Source organism: Emydura macquarii, unplaced genomic scaffold (assembly GCF_026122565.2).
Source record: "Emydura macquarii macquarii isolate MOO-44397 ecotype Brisbane River unplaced genomic scaffold, CSIRO-AGI_Emac_v2 contig_2417, whole genome shotgun sequence".
NCBI lineage: Eukaryota > Metazoa > Chordata > Testudines > Chelidae > Emydura > Emydura macquarii.
In genome coordinates, this window is record NW_027132554.1 from 3,087,529 (window position 1) to 3,107,371 (window position 19,843).

At 46.8% G+C, this 19,843-nt stretch overlaps 1 protein-coding gene across 5 annotated transcripts in view; it reads left to right on the forward strand.

The window, feature by feature from the left end:
- Nucleotides 1–7,483: 7,483 nt before the first annotated feature.
- The window catches only part of NSMF (NMDA receptor synaptonuclear signaling and neuronal migration factor), a 73,703-nt gene continuing 61,343 nt past the window's right edge, over nucleotides 7,484–19,843 (forward strand). For all 5 annotated transcript variants that reach the window (XM_067561567.1, XM_067561568.1, XM_067561563.1 and 2 more), the window contains exons 1-2: nucleotides 7,484–7,651; nucleotides 17,274–17,335. In XM_067561567.1, the coding sequence (XP_067417668.1) occupies nucleotides 7,545–7,651; nucleotides 17,274–17,335 (169 nt within the window). In that variant the 5' untranslated portion in view covers nucleotides 7,484–7,544. The remainder of the gene's footprint in view (nucleotides 7,652–17,273; nucleotides 17,336–19,843) is intronic.

Sequence of the window (19,843 nt, forward strand, 5' to 3'; positions counted from 1 at the left end):
TGGCCACAGTCAGAGACAGGATATTGGACTAGTTTGATCATTCCCTATGTTCTATCTATTAACCAAGGAGCGCACGTTACTCTATCGGTTCTGTCTCTGTGGCTTTATTTATGGAGATCCCCATAGTCCTCGATGATGAGTGCTCAACCATTGAAGAAAGGCGTTGTCTGAATTAATCTACTTAAAGCTCCCCCATCGTTCTTGGCTAACAGCGGGACCTGGCTCAATAAATGTAGCTGTTGAGATCCATCCTCTGATGTATTGCTTAATTTTAATTATGCTTGTGTTGGGAAAGTTATTTTCTCTGGCTTATTAGTGTGACCTCTCTAAGGAACAATGTTAGTGGGTAATGTCTTGTAGTTATTGCACTAGAAGAAGATGGAAGATGGGCAGGTTACAATTTAGAACACCTCCTGGTGCCTGGGAAAAACTTTAGCTTTCCAGTTTGACTGGAAATAATAATGTACTATTAAGGAGAGTCTGTTATCCTCTGGGTGCATTCCATGTAAAACTCTCAAGTGCTTTATAGCACCAACCCTGGCAGCTCCTCAGGGTGGGGTGTAGTTAGTATTATCATCATTTTGTAGATGGGGCTACTGTGGTACACAAAGTTAAATGACTTGCCTAAGTTCGCAGACCTGGGAATAGAACACAGGATTGTAGACTCCTGGGCCTTGGGCTTGGCCTGTGGAAAACTCAAAAGGTAAAGGGCACACAGTAATAAAGGCATCTCAGGGGGCCCTAGAAAAGCAAAGCCACTCACTTCTGCGTGCCTCAGGTAATACCCAGTAGTTGTCATCATTAGATCTCAAAGCACTTTACAAAAGGAGATGAGTATCAGTATCCACAATGCACAGAGAAGGGAAATGATTTGCTCATAGTCACCAAGCAGCAGATCCAAGAACAGAAACCAGGTCACCTGACTCCCAGCCTCATGCACTGTCCTCTAGGCTCCACTACCTCCTGCACCATGAGGGACACCCTTCATTTTACCTCCATCTTTCAGAAACCTGGTGCTGTTCCACTCAGCTGCACATCAGAAACACTGAGGCTGGAAGCTAAGTCTACAGGACATTTTAGAGATGCTGAAGAAATCCATTCCTTTCTTCTTTTTAGAACAGCACTTTGTTATTCTCCCAGAGTCACACACTGGCCCTTCTCAGGTCATGCAGAAACACAGAAGCAGAAGGGAGGGGAACCAATGTCCAACAGTCTCCCATTAAGCCTATCTTCTCTACAACCCTACCGCCTCCAGCCTCAGCAGGTCAATTGGCTGGGATATGACCCTTGCTCAAAAGAGAAGGTACGGATAGCCTGCTATTGAGCCAAGCTCAGCCTGCCATCTCAGTCAGGAATCATTTATTTGGTGCTTGTCGCACAAAGCTACTGGCTGTGTGTGGTATCTCAGAGAGCCCTGTGTGAACCATTGCTCTTTTAGATCAACTAATCAATACATCTGTCCCAGGTTCCCTGTTACTCAGGGCTCAATTCTGTCTGGTTTAAAATGGCTGTAGTGATGGAGCTCCCACCACTTCCCTTGGACCCTGTCCTACTTTGTGTTTCTTCTGCCCTTTTACTGTCACTGAACTGAGTCAGGAGAATGTGTCACCTGCATGAGCCTTGAATGAGCCTTGTCCCATTTAGGCTCAGTAAGTAAAAGGCAAATAAAAAGAACCCCAAATTTATTACTTTTGAAAAATCCAAGGGTTTTTAATCAATCTCATGATTTTTGGGGGCCTGACTCATAATTTTTTTAACGTTTGGGGTTGGCAGTACTAGAAACCGTGCTTCACTCAGCCTTTAACTAGTTGGATGTTTAAAGTTTTAAAACGTTTTTATAGACTGTTACCTAGAAATGCAACCATGCCTTTATATAGCAGGAATCCTCTGAGGCTCAGTTATGTACAGTGCGGGTGGGGTGTTGGGTTTTGTGAAGAGGAACTGGAATGGATGCTCCCAAGCCCTGTGTGCAGTAAGGGCGATGGTACTTTAGTATAATGTTGGGCTTTGTTTGCTTTTTTCGTGATGCCAAGTTTTTTAATTGTTTTTGGATGTTCCAGTATGCAACTGGTGGGAAACAGGCCAGGGTGGTGTAGCCCTGTGGTTTTGTTGGTTGTTTCTTATCATTTTAAAGGAACAAAATTTGGCACAGTAGCAAGATATTAAAACGCAGAGATAAATAACAGGCAGATGGTTTTGCTTATAATTATTTTAAAATGTCTTAAATATCTTGTACAATTTGGGAAATTGCACCATTGTCTTCAAACTTGTCCAGGGAAGGATCACCCCGCCCTTTCTTTAAAAATCCTCAAAGGTTCTTCTAAAATCTCTTGCTTTGCTTTGCTGCATCTGTATCCCTATAATCTGTGTCTGTGTGTTTGTCTGCAGAACATGAAGAAAGACTGACTATTCCTGCTTAGCTTCACCACAGCTAGGCCATGCATCAGCTATATATTTGTTTCCAACAAACAGAGAGAAATGGTCCCTGCCCTAAATGTCTAGGAAGCTAATCTCAACACAGATTACTGAGTGTACATGGTGTTTTAAAACCTTGTCATTGGGTAGTTAAACACAGGGAAAGAGAATACAAAATAATACCCCAAAGGAAAAAGAGGTTGGAGATGCTGCTTAGCCCCTAATCACCAAAGGAGAAAGATCAGCATTTAGGCTTCTGCTGTAGACCCAAAGAAAGAGAAGAGGCAAAGCACAGCAATAATTGGGAGCAGCATGAGTGACCAGCGGTGCTGATTTGCTCCACTGTAACTCTGCATGCAGCCCTACATGGAGAGTGAAAGCAAAGCAGCAACAACTACAAACATTACTCATGACACATGAAAAATTGCCGCACACTGGCCAGCATGGACCCAAGTGCGGAGGTGAAATCTCACCATCCATTCAGGGCCAGCCTGGGTCCGATGGCTTGATCAGAGAGAAGCAAATGCCAGAGATGGGCTGAAACCTTGCCAAAAGCTTTCCGAAAACAGTGACACCTAGTGGCTAGTCAAATTAGCTACAATTGGTTTTGTGGGTGCTCAGCATATCTTCAAATCAAACCCATTCATATTTGTTAGATGGAGATAGCGAAATGTTCCCAGGCATCACAGCTTGAGGGTGTGAGGATTACAAGATAGAGTTACTGATTGTAAAGAGCCTTCAGAAATGTAGGTTATATAAAGATTCATAGAATTTAAGGCCAGAAGGGACTTTTCTGATCATTTAGTCTGACCTGCCATAGGATTCACCCAGAAATCACTGCAGTGGAGGGAAATATTCTTCCCTACCATGTAAGTGACTACTGCTGAACTAGCTCATAGAAATATGCTGCAGAAGGGCATAATATCTATTTATTTACATCACCAAGACTTGAAGCCATTACTGCCTGTGGGTAAATTCATTCACAGAAGCGGATATATTTGTGAATATGGATGAATTACAGCATGAGGTAAAGTGTTGCCATTTCCACCAAGTGAAATACATGTTTTTAGGGCAATAATTATTGGTTTGCAGAGAAATGTTGCAGTTTTTGCAACAAAAATGGCCGTTCTGCAGGAAAAATACTGAAGTGGTTTCCTCATATTTACAGTAAAGTAGGGAGTAAACCACTGTAGGAGAAGAAGGAGGAACTGGGGAATTACAGACTGGTCAGCCTCACCTCAGTTCCCGGAAAAATCATGAAGCAGGTCCTCAAGGAATCCATCTTGAGGCACTTGGAAGAGAGGAAGGTGATCAGGAACAGTCAGCATGGATTCACCAAGGGCAAGTCATGCCTAATCAACCTGATTGCTTTCTATGAGATGACTGGCTCTGTGGATGTGGGGAAAGTGGTGGACATGATATACCTTGACTTTAGCAAAGCTTTTGATACGGTCTCTCACAGTATTCTTATCAGCAAGTTAAAGAAATATGGGTTGGATGAATGGACTGTAAAATGGATAGAGAACTGGCTAGATCTTCGGGCTCAACGGGTAGTGATCAATGGCTCCATGTCTAGCTGGCAGCCAGTCACAAGTGGAGTGCCACAGGGGTCGGTGCTGGGGCCGGTTTACTCAACATCTTCATTAATGATCTGGAGGATGGGGTGGATTGCACCCTCAGCAAGTTTGCAGATGACACTAAGCTAGGGGGAGGTGGTAGATACCCTGGAAGGTAGGGATAGGATACAGAGTGACCCAGACAAATTGGAGGATTGGGCCAAAAAAAATCTGATGAGATTCAACAAGGAGAAGTGCAGAGAACTGCATTTAGGATGGAAGAATCCCATGCACAGCTACAGACTGGGGGACTGACAGGCTAGGCAGCAGTTCTGCAGAAAAGGACCTGGGGGTTACAGTGGACAAGAAGCTGGATATGAGTCAACAGTATGCTCTTATTGCCAGAAAGGCTAACAACATATTGGGTTGCATTAGTAGGAGCAATGCCAGCAGATGGAGGAAAGTGATTATTCCCCTCTATTCCGCACTGGTGAGACCACATCTGGAGTATCGTGTCCAGTTTTGGCCACCCCACTACAGAAAATGTGGACAAATCAGAACGAGTCCAGAGAAGGGCAACAAAAATGATTTGGGGGCTGGAGCACAAGACTTATGAGGAGAGGCTGAGGAAACTAGGAGTGTTTAATCTGCAGAAGAGAAGAGTGAGGGGGGATCTGATAGCAGCCTTTAACTACCTGACAGGGGGTTCCAGGGAGGATGGAGCTAGGGTGTTCTCAGTGGTAGATGACAGAACTAGGAGCAATGGTTTCAAGTTGCAGTTGGGAAGGTCTAGGTTAGATATTAGGAAAAAGTTTTTCACTAGGAGGGTGGTGAAGCACTGGAATGGGTGACCTAGGGAGGTGGTGGAACCTCCATCCTTACAGGTTTTTAAGGTGTGGCTTGACAAAGCCCTGGCTGGGATGGTTTAGTTGGGGTTGGTGCAGCTTTGAGTAGGGGGTTGAACTAGATGACCTCCTAAGGTCCCTTCCAATCCTTATCTTTTATGATTCTATGATTCTAAAGAGATAGCAACTCCATCGACATCAGCTGAATTTCACCAGTGTAAAACCAGTGGGAGTGAGTAGAAAATCAGATTAGTTGAATGGAGAAATTGCCTTTAATTTCTATGAAGAATTTCAGGCAAGAATGGAAAATGATTTGCCTTTTTGCAGCCAGGTAAACAGGCGATGTTTTTAACTGGTGATCATGTATTCTTTTCTTTGGTTATTGTCATAATAATGCAAATTAAAGAGAAATGTGTGTACCCCAAGGAGTTGATCTTCTAAATTATTACAAGATGGGGGGGGGGACTGGGGGACAGAAGGGGGGCAGGAGGTCCTGGGTTAGCAGTTTGAATGGCAATGAGAAATTATCTTCAGGGATCATGACCTTCTCACTCTTACACAGGATACTTGCATTTATTTCAGTTTAGTGCGGATGAAGCTAAACTGTGATTTTTTTGGACCCAGGGATTTAGTTCGGGTCCCAGCTCTACTACTTAAACGAGTCTTCCGCGAAACGGTAATTGGTAGAATTTGGGAGTGAGGTCTGACTAAAGAAGCAGCCAAGCAGTCATTATTAGGTATACAGCTATTGGGACACCGTGCAGAACTTGGGGGCCAGACAGGCCCTTCCTAAGTAAAATAAACAGCCCCTGGTTCTCAGCAGTGACAGGCTAATGTGTTTACAGAGGTAATGGGTGGGGAGTTAGACCCTGGGTGAAAGGAGGCAGGGAAGGTGACTCAGGAGGAACTGGGAGCCACTCTTATGAAGTGGCTGTTACCTTGTTAGGGTTTGAGTGTCTCTCTGCCCCCAACACAACAAAGAGTTCAAACGCAATAGGGCAGATTTCTGTCCCCTGCTGAGACCCCTTTATGCTACTGGGGAGCCAGAAGTGCTCCCTGGGTAATTCACCCACCACAGAGCTGGCCTAGGCTCCCATACATAGGATCCAGTGTGGCCATGGTATAGAGGAGAGCTGGGGGAGTGGCAGGCATGGCACAGCCCCAGGGTGGCTGTGGAGAAGCCACCCTTAGTGCAGCCCCTTGTCCAGGGAGGCCCCCCCCGTCCTGTGAGACGCTGAGAGCCCTTAGCTGCCACACAACTTCACGGACTGGAGCTGAGAGCACTCCAGGCTTTGCAAGTCGGGCCCTAGGTGTATGTCTACACTGCACAAAAAGAATAGCTACCTTGGGTTAAAATCAGAGTGAGGACGCACCAACTCCACTTTCCAGTGAGGGTGAGCAGCCCAGGGGAAGCCTGTGGCTAATCCCAGCTGAGAACACCCCTTTCTTCGCAAGTGCACCTCGCTGGGCCGGGAGCTACGAGTGACTTGCACAGGCAGATCTGTGCCAGCCTGACTCCAGCTAGCACGGGCAAGGGCAGCGGTGTAGACGTGGCGGCACGGCCTTCCACGCAGGCGGGCAATGGGCGTACAGCTCCTCTGGGCAGGCGGGCTATGCGCGCTGCTGCTGGCCTGGCCTGGCCGCCAGCTCACAGGACTGCTGTGGCCTGGGGCAGCCTGACCCCAGCCTCCCCGGCAGTGTGGACCGGCCCTTACCGCCCGAGGCTGCGGCTGGCAGGGGCAGCTCGGCCGCCCTGTGGAAAGGCCGGCGCTGAGGAGGGCAGCGGGGGGACGGGGCTGTCCTGGTGTGGCTCTGGGTTTGTCCCACAGACCCTCAGCGGGGGCGGCTGAGCGGGAAAACAGCCCCGGGCCCGAGCTGCGGGGGGCTGGGTCTCAGCAACCCCGCCCGCGGGAGAAGCGGGAGGCGGCTCCGGAGCCAGCCCCAGGCGGCAGCAGCCCGGCCACACGCTGCCGGCCCTTGGCTTTGGGCCGGGCCGGGCCGGGCAAGACTCGCTGTGCCGGGGGAAGCAGGGCCAGGGCCAGGGCCGCGGGCGGGCGTTAGTCGCTAGGGGGCTGCTTGAGCCCCGGAGCCCGCCCCTGCAGCTCTGGGGACTGGCCCGTACGGAGCCCGGCCAGGCCCCGGCCCGGCTCCGAGGCTAAGGGCGTCTGGGCTTCGCAGCCGACACCAGCTCCCGGGAACCGGCCCGGCCGAGGCAGCGCCCGCGGCTCCCCGCGCCAGTGCGGGCCGGGCCCGTGGGCTCGGGCCGGGGCTGACTCGAGTCGCTGGAGCAGGTGCGCGGCCCCCCCCCCGGCAGCGCGTTTTCGCGGCGCCCGTCTCGGGGGATGCGCCCCCGCCTGCCCGCCGTGATGTCAGCGCGGGGCGGAGGGAGCCTCGCACCAAATATAGCGGGAGCTTCCTGCCCGCCCCGCCCCGCCCCGAACCGAACCGAACCGCCCCCCCTGCCGCAATCCAGGAGCAGCAGCGGCTGCCGGAGCGCTGGAGGCTGCGGCGCGTCCCCGCCAGGCTGCCGGGCGGTGCATGGCAGGAGGCAGCCCAGAGCCGCGCTGCCATGGCCGGGCTCGGCTCGCTGAGCGCCCGGCGCGGGTCCTGAGCGCACGTGGAGCGGCGAGAGGAGGGACAGAGCCGCACCCCCGGGGCGCAGTGCAGGGCTGCTGCTCCGTGTGATCGCTGCTCCCCCCCCCAGCGGTATGGGCAGCGGTTTTGTGCAATGAATGTCGCCGCCAAAGCTTTTCTCCAAGCGAATATGGGCACAGCTGTATCCAAAAGGAAGGCGCTGAGGAACGATGCTATGTCTTCCGTGGCGGCTAAAGTTAGGTGAGTGGTAACCCGGTGTCTGAGTAAGTTTATGGCAAGGGCGGGATAAAATACCGACGTGGGAAAATTCGGGCAGTGCTGGGGAGAAAACAAAGCCTCGCTAAGCGAGATGCCAACACAAATGCACCCCGCTGCATGGGGTGTGCGGTCTGCACGTCGGGCTAACGGTATTGCAATGTCAGCAATAAAGACACACGGGCAGTTGCAGAAGGCATAGGGTGTGTGCGTTTGCACAAAGAGATTCAGTATTGCGGGATTTTGCACATGCCTCCTCTCTTTCCTGCTGGTGAAATTCGCCAGTCGAGTAAGGGTCGAAGGTGCAAACATTTTAGAGGTCTCATTGTCTTGTCAGTTTAGTTTGCTTTGCAGAACTATTATCCTGTCTGGAAAAACAATCAGGATTGCTTTTGTGGGTGAGCGGGTGATGCTGGTTTCCTTGCTCCTTTTACGCTCATGCTGACCTGTAGGCTCCAGTGCAAAACACTGCTTATTTATTTTTAGTTTTATTCTTGCTTTCCAGTGGGTTTAAATAGCAAATGACATGAGGTGTAAGGAGCCATCTGCCTAGGGGGAGGCCCTGCAAAAAAAATCACTCATGGAAAAACACAAACAAACCCCAAGTAATTAATGGTATTGATTGATAATCTTGATTTGCCATCAGGAATCACATTTGGTATCTGAACTTTATATCTGTAATGACACAACTTGTATTCCTCAGAAACACGCGGTGTGGGAAAATCCTGGACTGCCTCTTTGGTTACTGTATGTGTGAGTGAGCACCTCAAGGACTAACGAACCGTGCAGTTCACACTGCATATAGTATGGGTGCATTCAGCTAATAGAAATAATGTCTCCTCTCAGCATTCCTTCTGTAGGTAATTTAACTAATGGCTACCTAGAGTCACTTTTACTGTAAAATGCTCCTACATTGTACCTTCGCATTCTGGAAAAGCTGACATACACAGTACAAATAGCCATATTTATCATCTGTTAACCATATTTGAATATACTGTGGAAAAGAGAAAGTGCACCCCTAAATGTCTGATATGCTAGCACATAGGACTGTACTGTGCAATTCTCCCAAAGTGTCATATAACTGTTTTCAAATGAACAACCTTCAAAGAGTTTATGAATCTCTCTGCAGGTTTTACCCAGGACATATTCCCCAGCTCTGCTAGCATCATTCATTGGTTTTGCTCAATATACCCTCTGCCAAATGCCAGCCCCACCCCCAGTCAGGGTTTTACTGTTTTAACGAACTAGTCATCAAAGGGTTTATCAGGAGTGGATCCTTTTAATCCTTGCAAATGGAAAATACTTTGGTATGGTTTCCATAATACAAGCGGCTAAAGACCCATCTGCACATCTGACCACAAGGCTGGTGGTAGCTTTCCCAGTGGGGTGATCTTCGATTCCCCCTGTAATAAAAAAGTCATTATGTGAAAAGCCAAATCTACCAAATAACCCCATCTCTTGGAAGGTCCCAAGCTTTCAAATGGCTTCTTAGGCTTTCTTAGGTTGAAGGTCCCAAGCCCTTTGAAAGGTTTTCTTTTCATATTCCATGCTATAGAATTTGGGTGTGTATGTATATCCCTGTTACCTTTTAATATGTTTCCTGGGAGATCCTGAAAAACTTCTCTGTTGCTTGATGGCACTTGGGATGGTATTTTTTAAACGTAGGTGAGCTTCACCTCTTAGGCTGGCTGTTGAATATTCATAGAATCATAGAGTTGGAAGGGACCTCAGGAGGTCATCTAGTCCAACCCCCTGCTCAGAGCTAAATAATCCCAGCGAGGGTTTTGTCAAGCCGCAGCTAAATAATCCCAGCGAGGGTTTTGTCAAACCGCAGCTTAAAAACCTCTAAAGATGGAGATTCCACCACCTCCCTAGGTAACCCATTCCAGTGCTTCATCACCCTCCTAGTGAAAAACTTTTTCCTAATATCCAACCTAGACCTCCCCCACTACAATTTGAGACTGTTGCTCCTTGTTCTGTCATCCGCCACCACTGAGAACAGCCTAGCTCCATCCTCCCTGGAACCCCCTTTCAGGTAGTTAAAGGCTGCTATCAAATCCCCCTTCATTCTTCTCTTCTGTAGACTGAACAAGCCTAGTTCCTTCAGCCTCTCCTCATAAGTCTTGTGCTCCAGCACCCTAATCATTTTTGTTGCCCTCAGCTGGACTCTCTCTAACTTCTCCACATCCTTTTTGTAGTGTAGACACAATACTCCAAAAGCGGCCTCACCGATGCCGACTAGAGGGGAATGATCACTTCCTTCAATCTGCTGGCAATGCTCCTACTAATGCAACCCAATATGCCATTAGCCTTCTTGGCAACCAGGGCACACTGCTGACTCATATCCAGCTTCTTATCCACTGTAACCCCAGGTCCTTTTCTGCAGAACTGCTGCCTAGCTCGTCGGTCCCCAGTCTGTAGCTATTGGCCATAAGGATGGCAGAGAGCAGGCTTGCTCCCTGCTGCATGGCAAGCACAGATGCAGCCCTGTGGAGACATCAGCCTTTTGCTTCTTGATGGCTACTCGGCTGATATTATGTGGATAATGATAAAGGGTCCATTAGTAGCAATGACTGCTTGCCCAGTCTTAGCCACTCACTACTAAGGAGACTGGAGGAAGTGAACTTTTGAAAGGAACCCAAGGGGACTCTTTTTGCTAGAAAAAATTGTATCGGTGTTCTCTGTAGAACCCAGTTGATGCTGCTTTGACAAATAGACTTTGTATCTTGTCACTCTGAAGCTATAAGGCACAGCATTAAATCCCAGTGATGGTGATACTGGAGTAAAAGGAGAGGAAGTGATATGGTTAGAAATGGACAATGCAAAAGGCAATATAGTTCAGATTATTTTAGTTTATAAAGAAGTCCATGCTTCAAAACTTTCAATGCAGCTAGGCAGCAGGGCCTTGACAGACTTCTGGAACTTCTGTCCATAGTATGAGGCTAAAATGCACAGTGAATACTTTTAAATATACATATTCTATAAGGAACGCAAATGCTCGTTCAGCACATGACCACCCTGTGAGTTTAGTGAGAGGACAGAAGCTGGTGTGTAGATGTTTTAATGGAGCTGTGGAAAATACAACTTTTTGGTCCAATGGGATTAGTAAACCAGGTACAAAATGAATACAATTCTATTATGGGCGAGAAGAATTCAAATGACGGCATGGATTTTTGACAGAGGGCTAATGCTGGGTGTATGGGAATCATTTTGAGGGCCACTGTATGTGACTTCGTATCTGGGGGAGATAGGTATTACCCAAATATAAATACTGTGGAATCAAGGATCTGGCCCAGAGACGCTTGCTCACTTTGGTACCGGCTGTACAGATCTGATATGATGGTGTGGTTCTTCTTATGTGGGAACTCTTAGATGCCTTTTGGTCAGTTCCAGGTCAGACCCTGGAATCAGGAAGCATAGCTGAGTGGACCTGTGTTGGATGTTCAGCCAGACAAATCACAGCCTTTAAGGTTTCACCTGAGGTTGGGCAGACATTTTTACTTAAGAAAAGCTCTCTACTAGAAATTGTTCTCATTGAGATTGGCTGGTTGGTACTGCTGAGATACGTGAATATATGACCCTATTACTGAGCAGGTTACAGAATTTGTTTACCATTGTGTGAAAAGCAACAGGTCCCAGCAACAGGTTTGAAATCCCTGTAATCCCTTGAACCTTCAATTCAAATCCCAGCAGGTGTGACTCAGCCCATCAGCCTTCCCAGGTGGATTCATTAACTTCCATGAAGTTTACTGTGTGTTGGATCTTTTAAGCAAGGCCCTATCTGCTCTTCATGGACATCACCAGCACGTTGATAAGAACAAGTGGTTGCCCTGGCATCCTTGGTCAACGTTATCTCCTCTTCTGATGCAGTTGTAGTAGACTGTGTAATGAGCAGGTGCTGTCTCCACTCTCGAACTGGCTGCAGTTCAGCGTTGTTGTATTGTTCATACTTATGACATATGAAAGACCCTTTATACGTGTAAAATAGCATCATTATTATATTGCTGTATTCCTTGTTAGCGCAGTGAGGGGGAATGAAGTCCTCTCATGCCATGTCTTGGTGCAATCAGGGCCATGTCATATGGCCCTTCAGTACATATGAACAGAATGGAGGGATTTATTTGCATGGCAGGTTGCCTCATATGAATATTCTTTGGATGGATGTACAGGATGCCTTTCATCCACCGCTCTCATGTCCCTCCCTTATTACACACCAGACCTGTTCAGGCTGCACTGCAAGTGAAGTCTTTACAATTTACCAGCTTCTGCTAGGGTTCATGGATCTCATGATGGTTTGTTACAGATTTCCCCCTAAAATTGTGTCAATTCCATGAGCTTGTGGCACAATACATGTGAACATCTGATGTTCTTCGCTTCCTCTACACAGCTGCTGCCATGCACACAGGATATCCTTTCCCCTGCCCAAGAGCCCTTTTATGAGGTTACCTGAGATACAATATACCATAGTACAGAGTCCTTCCAGATTCCCCATATTGTCAGCATGCCAACTCCTTGCCCCCAGTGGACAGCATGTGTCTAAATCTCCTATATTGTTTTGAAAATTTCAATGTCTCTTCTAAAGAGCTGAGCCCAGTGTTGGCATTTATAATAACAAATAGCTGTAATATGGAATCTGTCTTAACCAGTCAAAGGAAAGAGTGATATAACTTGTTTGTATTCTGCCCTTTTCAATCTACGCTAGGTAGAAGAAAATCTCAAGGAGATGGTAGTATGTGTTAGGGCTTCCCTGCCCTGTCTCTCTCAGTTCCCAGACGCACTTTGTTGGAAAGCAACAGTCCAGAATCCAATCTACAGGCAGTGCGATGGGTTTATTGGGGGCTAAACAAGCAACCATAAAACCATAGCCCTTCACACCAGTTGGGCTTCTTTTCTTATAACTGTATCTTTATATGCCAGTAGAGCTCCCTCTTCCCCCACCTTCTTCTGGTAGGCTTAATTATACCTGTAGTGCTCCCCCGACTTCCCCCAGCACCACCTCTTACAATTTATGGTCATGTTCTGTTTTGGAGGGTCTTCAGTCTGGGGGCTTTGGTACCACCTCTTTTGTACCTCATGGGAGTGGTAGGGAGTGAGGTTACATTTTGGCCATGGTCACTCTATTGCCCTTTTGTGTTTCTTTTTCACACCTTCCTTTACCCCCTTTGCTCCCCCCAACTAGTTGCTTGACCTTGTCAGACCTCCGTCTTGAAGAGGAGCCAGAGCTTTCTTTCGTTTGTGCATTCATAGATCAAACCTCCTCTACACCTTGAAATATTTTAACGACATCCCTTATCTTTTCTCACAGTAATAAAGAAAACCCATCTGATTGTGGGTAGACAAGAGTAGCACACTATGTCTTTGTTCTTTCCTTACATGTCTATCTTCAAACCCTTAGCTTTCAGCAGGCAAGCAGGCCCAAAATACCATCTCAGGCAGATACACAGGCCTAAATACTTATACAAACCTAAATGTACTTGTATCCTAACGGCATGTTGCTCTTAAACATTGATAAGTGTTTCTGGATCCCTGATTATACCTTCTGACACCTCTGAGTTGGAACAACATATTTAGGGTCTTTGCAGTCACATTATTTACCTGAGGTAAGTTTCCTTTTCTCATGTTTGCAAGTTAAGTGAATATCCCTTGCTCTCTCTGCTCCAAGGTGTGAACCACTGTGGAGGGTTTTCTGTCTACATTATGGATAATTTTCATGGGTTTTGAACCACATTGGCTGTGTTCATAGTGACAGAATTGAGGGGAGGGGGGAAGCAGGGTAAATAAGATTTATTAATAATAATTATTGCTAATAAAGCTTTATTTTTTTTTAGTTTGAATTACAAAATTAGCGTATGAGGAGAACACAGTAGCTGCCCTGTGTTTGATTTTAGTCACGCGTTCAGTAGTGTCTTATGCAATTGTTACAATTTCCAATTGTCTTAGGCAGGAAACCTGCCATGTAGAATTGAGCATTGGTTACAGAGTCTACATAAAAAAGGGTTACGATAACCTGCAGTGCGCTGAGGAGTGGGCTGCTCTGGAGATTGGCATCAGGTCTGGTCTGATTTAACTTCCCAGTTAATGGTCCGAAGGAGGGAAAACCCAGTGCATCAGTGGCATTTGCAGATGGTTCTAAACTGGAATAGCTGTGGAAACCGGCAAGGGCTGAGAAATAACAGAGAGTATGGCATAGAGAGATTAGACATATGGACAGAATAGAGCTAAATGAGATGGAACTTGGCAAAGGGCAAGCTAATACCCCTGAGGGAAATACCTGAAACTCAGATAGTTAATGAGAAGGGTCTGGATACTAGAAAGCAGGAATGCAGATGGAGACCAAAGAGTTAGTGTAGACAGCAAATTAGACAGGAATTTGCAGTGGGATTGGTTGCAATGTACATACCGCTGATTATTGTACTGACACTCTGCTAGTCTCACTGGTCGATAATCTGGTGGACAATGGTCGAGTGTCCATGTTGATCTTTTAGATCAGTCCACGGTGCTTGATGCCGTGGACCATGGCATTTTGTTGACACGTCTGCAGACCCAGCCCAGAGTAGCCGGCAGTGATTTTGAGTGGTTCTCTCCCTCCGTGGCTGGGAAATCCCAGAGGGTGGTTTTGAGTAATCAGCTGTGTGCCCTGATGGTGCTCTCATGCAAGATACCATGGGAGTCTATCCTGTCACCACTTCTCAGATATTTGGGGTGAGCTCTTTGAAGTAGTCCCAGAGCACAGGGACCATTCCTTAGACTGGCTGTGTGTGTGTGTTGGGCGTTGGGCAGTAGGAGAGCTGCTTACTTATCTTTCAGCAGCCGTGCAGGGGCTATTCACAATATGAGCCTTAAGAAATGTGAATGTATCTAGACTAGTTTAAAGGTGAAGAGGTAAAGTTCCAGGATATTCCCACATGTGGCATTCAGCATGTAGTATGCAAATTCTGAAAAAGACAATGAATGGGACCAACTCAGATTTTAGGGCAGATGAACAATCAATACCGGGCATCGGCAGAGATGTCTGGAGAGACAGAATGGAATGCACTTACATCTTTGGAACAAATAGGAAACGAAAGTTATTCTGAATAATTCCAAATTCTTTGTTTATATAAAACCCCAGGCACAAGCTCTTATTTCTCCACATAGATCATTTACATGGAATGAGGCAGAGGAAGAATTCCTGACACACACCAAACTCCCTCTCCTCTCCTACCCCCCGGCAGAGTCTTCATTTCATGCATGTGGAAGGCTCATTATGTGTATACAAAGGAATGGCAACCTAGGGGCCTAACACTGCAGATCCTTACTCACACAAGTAGCCCTTGCTCATGTGAGTTACTCCATTGACACCATGGGAACAAGGACCGCTTGTAGGAGTAAGGAGTCCTGGGATCAGGATCCCAGTTTTGGACTATGTACTGCAAGGGCCATGTTGTGGCTGACATCGGGATGGGCGTGCAAGGGGGTGGAAGGGCACAAGGAGCCTTCACCAGGCTTGTGTACCTAAGGCATGGGTCAGCCACACTATCAGCTTAAATTTTTAAGATAGACAAATTCAGAATGGAGATTAGGCATAAATTTTTAACAGCCAGAGTAACTAACCATTGGAACCACTTACCAAGGGTCCTGGTGGATTCTCCATCACTGGCAATTTTTAAATCAAGACTGGATGTTTTACTAGAAGCTCTGCTCTATAGACCATTTTGGAGCAGGTCTCTGGCCTGTGTTGTACAGGAAGTCAGTCTAGACAATCTCAATGGTTCCTTCAGCCTTGACATGTATGAATCTCCTAAGTTGCAAGGACTGCTTCCAGCTGGCACCTCTTGGGGTGCTACCCCCCAATGGGTTGGGCTCTGGCTCTCCCTCCTACCCCCGTAATGAAGGCACAGAAGAGAGCACACTGCACTCTCCTAGGGGTGCTACAATAAGTGCTTGGCTATGCATGCAGGAGCTCAGGGAGACACAATAGTGGAGCCCTGACCCCAAAACTAGCCTCTCTCAAAGGAACATTCTGTCTCCGGACTGGACAAGTGTCTGGGGTGGATGGCAATATCAAAGCCTTAACATGCTGTTTGCTATCTGTAGCTAAGCAGAGAGCTCACCAAAGCCCTGCCACTTTCACAGGTGGAATCATCTGTCCAGCCCAACACATTTTGCACCCTGTAATGCTGAAGTTAGTCCTGGGGAAATAAGATTGCTTCCCTGATTTATTGCTCTGAAGTCTCCACTCCCAGTGTAATATTGTTTGTGGATCACAAATGGGCCTTCCATTCTCCTACCTATGCGAGGCACCCTTGGGAATACACCGTGGAGGGGTGTTGCACTGTCCTGTCTGCCAAGTGGCAGAATAAAAGGGAAGTCGGGAGCTGAGAGCAAGTGTAAATCTGGGCACAAGTGCTGTTGCTTTCACAAGCAACCTCTCATGGCAGCAACTGCAGCTTCACCTTCGAGAGACAGAGAGGCTTACTCTGAGGTCAAGCATCTCTGAGTGAGCAAGATAACAAAAGCAAGTACTCCATCAGGGAGAGAGCTCTCCCCATAGCAGCTCATCTTCCTACTGCGTTCCCTTCTTGTTGGAAATATAATTATTTCCATGATCTTGCTCAGCCGTTTGTTTGTTTGTTTATTTTTTACTGGTCTTAATTACCTCTGAAATGATCCTGTTCAGTAGCACCAGAGCAAATGTAATTGGTGCCCCATGGCTGGTGGCTGTGTAGGAGCTGTGACTGCTAACATGCTGGAACTTAAAGAAAAAGGCTAGGAAGGTTGGCTGGGATTTGAGTGTAGAGGCTCCTTTACCAGGCTGCCAGGCTGGATTGGACACAAGCTGGTAGCTGTTACAGTCCCAGGGTCATTCGGCAGCTCTCGGAAATGAGATGGTGCAGACCTGTTCCCAGTGGTCAAGTTTCCAAATAATCAAAAACAAGGCCATGTTGGTCCCCTTGTTTGCAGTCTCAGCAGAGAGGCCAAAGGCTGAATCATAGAAAATTAGGGTTAGAAGGGACTCAGGAGGGTATCTAGTCCAATCCCCTGCTCAAAGCAGGACCAACCCCAAGTAAATCATCCCAGCCAAGGCTTTGTCAAGCTGCAGCTTAAAAACCTGTAAAGATGGAGATTCCACCACCTCCCTAGGTAACCCATTCCAGTGCTTCACCACCCTCCTAGTGAAAAAGTTTTTCCTGATATCCATCCTAGACCTCCCCCACTGCAACTTGAGACCATTGCTCCTTGTTCTGTCATCGATCACCACTGAGAACAGCCTAGCTCCATCCTCCCTGGAACCCCCTTTCAGGTAGTTAAAGGCTGTCGTCAAATCCCCCCTCATTCTTCTCTTCTTCACGCTAAATGAACCATGGAGACGGACTTCCGTCCACCTCGCTCGTAGAGATGTTCCTGTGAGCTACAAATTGAGGCACATTGGATGGGAAGCACTCCTAGCCATCATCGTATATTTGTGTTGGCATCAGCTGGAAGTAGAGGGAGGAAAGAGGGGACTTTTGGGAAATAGCACTTATTAAAATGCTCTTTGTGATCGTTATTAGCTGTTTCTATGCTAACCTCTCCTCATTTCTTTTTTTGTCTGCTGCACTTTGTTCCCTGGCATTTGGACTTTCAGGGCAGCAAGGGCTTTTGGAGAGTATCTTTCACAAAACCACCCTGAGGGCAGAAATGGCTCAGGTAAGAGAAATGTTGTGTGACCTTTATACTGATGTGTAGATGGAACGCGTGTGTCACAGTGTAGTTTGTAATAATAATGCATTTCGTATAAAGATTCGTGTGTGTGTGTGTGTGTGTGTGTGTGTGTGTGTGTGTGTGTGTGTGTGTGTGAGAGAGAGAGGAGAGGGCTACACCCTCTGCAGCCTATTGTTCAAACACATGAAAAGGCAGTTCCTGAGCTGATGCACAAATGGTGAGTTGGAGGTGTAAGTTCTGTTAATAGAGGACAGGTGCCACATTACAAAACTGTCACGGCAGCTGACCTCCCTTGAAGGAAGTCTCAGCAGTGAGGGCAGAGTCTGAGATGCACGAGGAGACAGAGCTGGCCTCTCACGCCTAGGCCTTATCTTCACTTGGAGAAAAGGCGTGTTTTAATGTGTTAAGATCCTAGTGTAGGTAAGGCAAGTTGTAGTTTTAACCCATATTAGTTGGTTGAGATAAGCTCTGGGTTTGCTTGTAGGGTTTACCTTCACTGACGTTTTAAAATTACAACTACCTTGTCTACACTAGGATTTTAGCATGTTAGCTAACGTGTTAAAACACACACATTTGTAGGTAGACATCCCTAGAGGTGGTCCCTACAGATCGGTGTTGAGACATTGTGATGGGAGAAGCTTGCCTGGCTGCTGCCTATGGTGTCCCTATTCTTTAGAGAAAGATGAAGCTCTAGAGCTGTCCATACAAAATATTTCACCAGCAGTGCATCCACTAAAAATATCAGCCTCTTCCACAGGGGAAGAAGTTATTTAATAGACCTAGTACCTAGCGCTTGCAATTTGTGGCCTCAGGAACACTGCTGACACTTGTATATTTGGGGAAATATCTTTTGCCCAAATGTATGAAGTAATACATCAGCTTTTGCCAGATAGCCAAATGACTCCCTACTGGATCAATGCTGACAACCCACAGAACTGACCTGCATCTGAAGTACACTGATTTAAAACAATGCCCCTCCTACTGTACAGTCTCTTCCCCGTTCATGGAGTGTGATGCCTTTGCATTTGTCAAGTACAGTAGTCTCAGATGAAATAATGTCTCTGGGGCGCAGATGATTCATAGGTTACAAGGCCAGAAGGGATCAGTGAGGAGATCCGTAATGTCTGTTTCAGTGTCGCATGCTATGGAGAACAGGCAAGTGCCTTCAGCACAGTTGCCCTGACACTGACCTAGCAGGAATAACAGGGAAGTGATGGTGTTAATATGCTCAGCATCACTGTACATGGGAAAAAATAGAACTAACAGAGACTCGTTATTCTTGGAACCTATAAAACGTATATTTGCACTTACAGGGGTGCGTGCTCAGAAAGATGGCCTCCAGTTTCTGTTCCCATGACTTGAGGGCACAAATCTGAGCGCTTGTGAACCTAACTGACCATGGACACGGATCAGGTAGTGAAAGGGTCAAATACATTTACTTGTGCCTGCAACCTTTATGGAAAGATCTTAGAGTGTTGAATAGGAACTAACTCAATAGGGTTCAATGGAAATTAGTCTAAAAGCCTGTAGAATATAATAGAGAATGAAATCCTTTCCGTAGATTTATTAATCATCCTATGAAATTCTATATAATCCTCAGCTAAGAGAAATTGTTTCACAGAACCCCTATTTCCACCCCATTGTATTAATCCCTCTGGGTATCTTGTAGACAAGGAGAGAGATTACTGATGATTCATTCATGCAGCCATTCACGCACTTTTAGTAGCACAGTGGTAGTTTGAGTGAACTCTGTGGCAGCTCCTTCAACCCTTGCGTAACAGAAGTAGGAGAATCCATCTTGTTACCCATTTAAATCACAACCAGGTCACTTATAGACTTTTTGACACTGCAGCTGTGCTGAGGGGCCTTCATCCAGTCTCCCTGCATGGCAGAGCTCTTCTGAAACCCCCACTCATTCTCCTGGCCAGGAGTGCCTTGAGTGTGTCTTGGCTTTGGAGGTGGATAGATGTTTGCGATCTGCAAACCATATTCCTCACTTGTTTCCTCTGACGTGAATTTGGCAGCTTCTCTCTGCAGGAGTGAAAGTTTCCAACGCTCTCCTGCCTACATGTTCTTCCAAACACAGTTCATGTCTCACCCATAAGGCATGCACTCTCACAGAAGAAGAGCGCTTGCCAAACTCTGACAAATTGTGCCATCTCCTGAAATAGCTGTGTAGTTGATCTGTGCTCCCTTTCTCATGAGTGCAGATTGCTGGGTTTGTGTGTTGATTTGTTTGTGGTTACTGAGATTGTTGTGTTGGGTCAAAAGTTGCATCCCCCTTTCTCACTAGCCTGCTGCTGTTGTCTATTACCAGAGCTTGTGATGCAGCAGTCACTTTGTGGTGATGGTTGTGACATCACAGAATGGATCAGATGATGGCTAAATTGGAGTTTGTTTGCAGGACTTGAAGTATTTGCAGTATTTGAAATACACATTCATGTTTCATATATACTGTATGTCAGGAACCTGTGCTCTCTCTCTGTTAGGGAC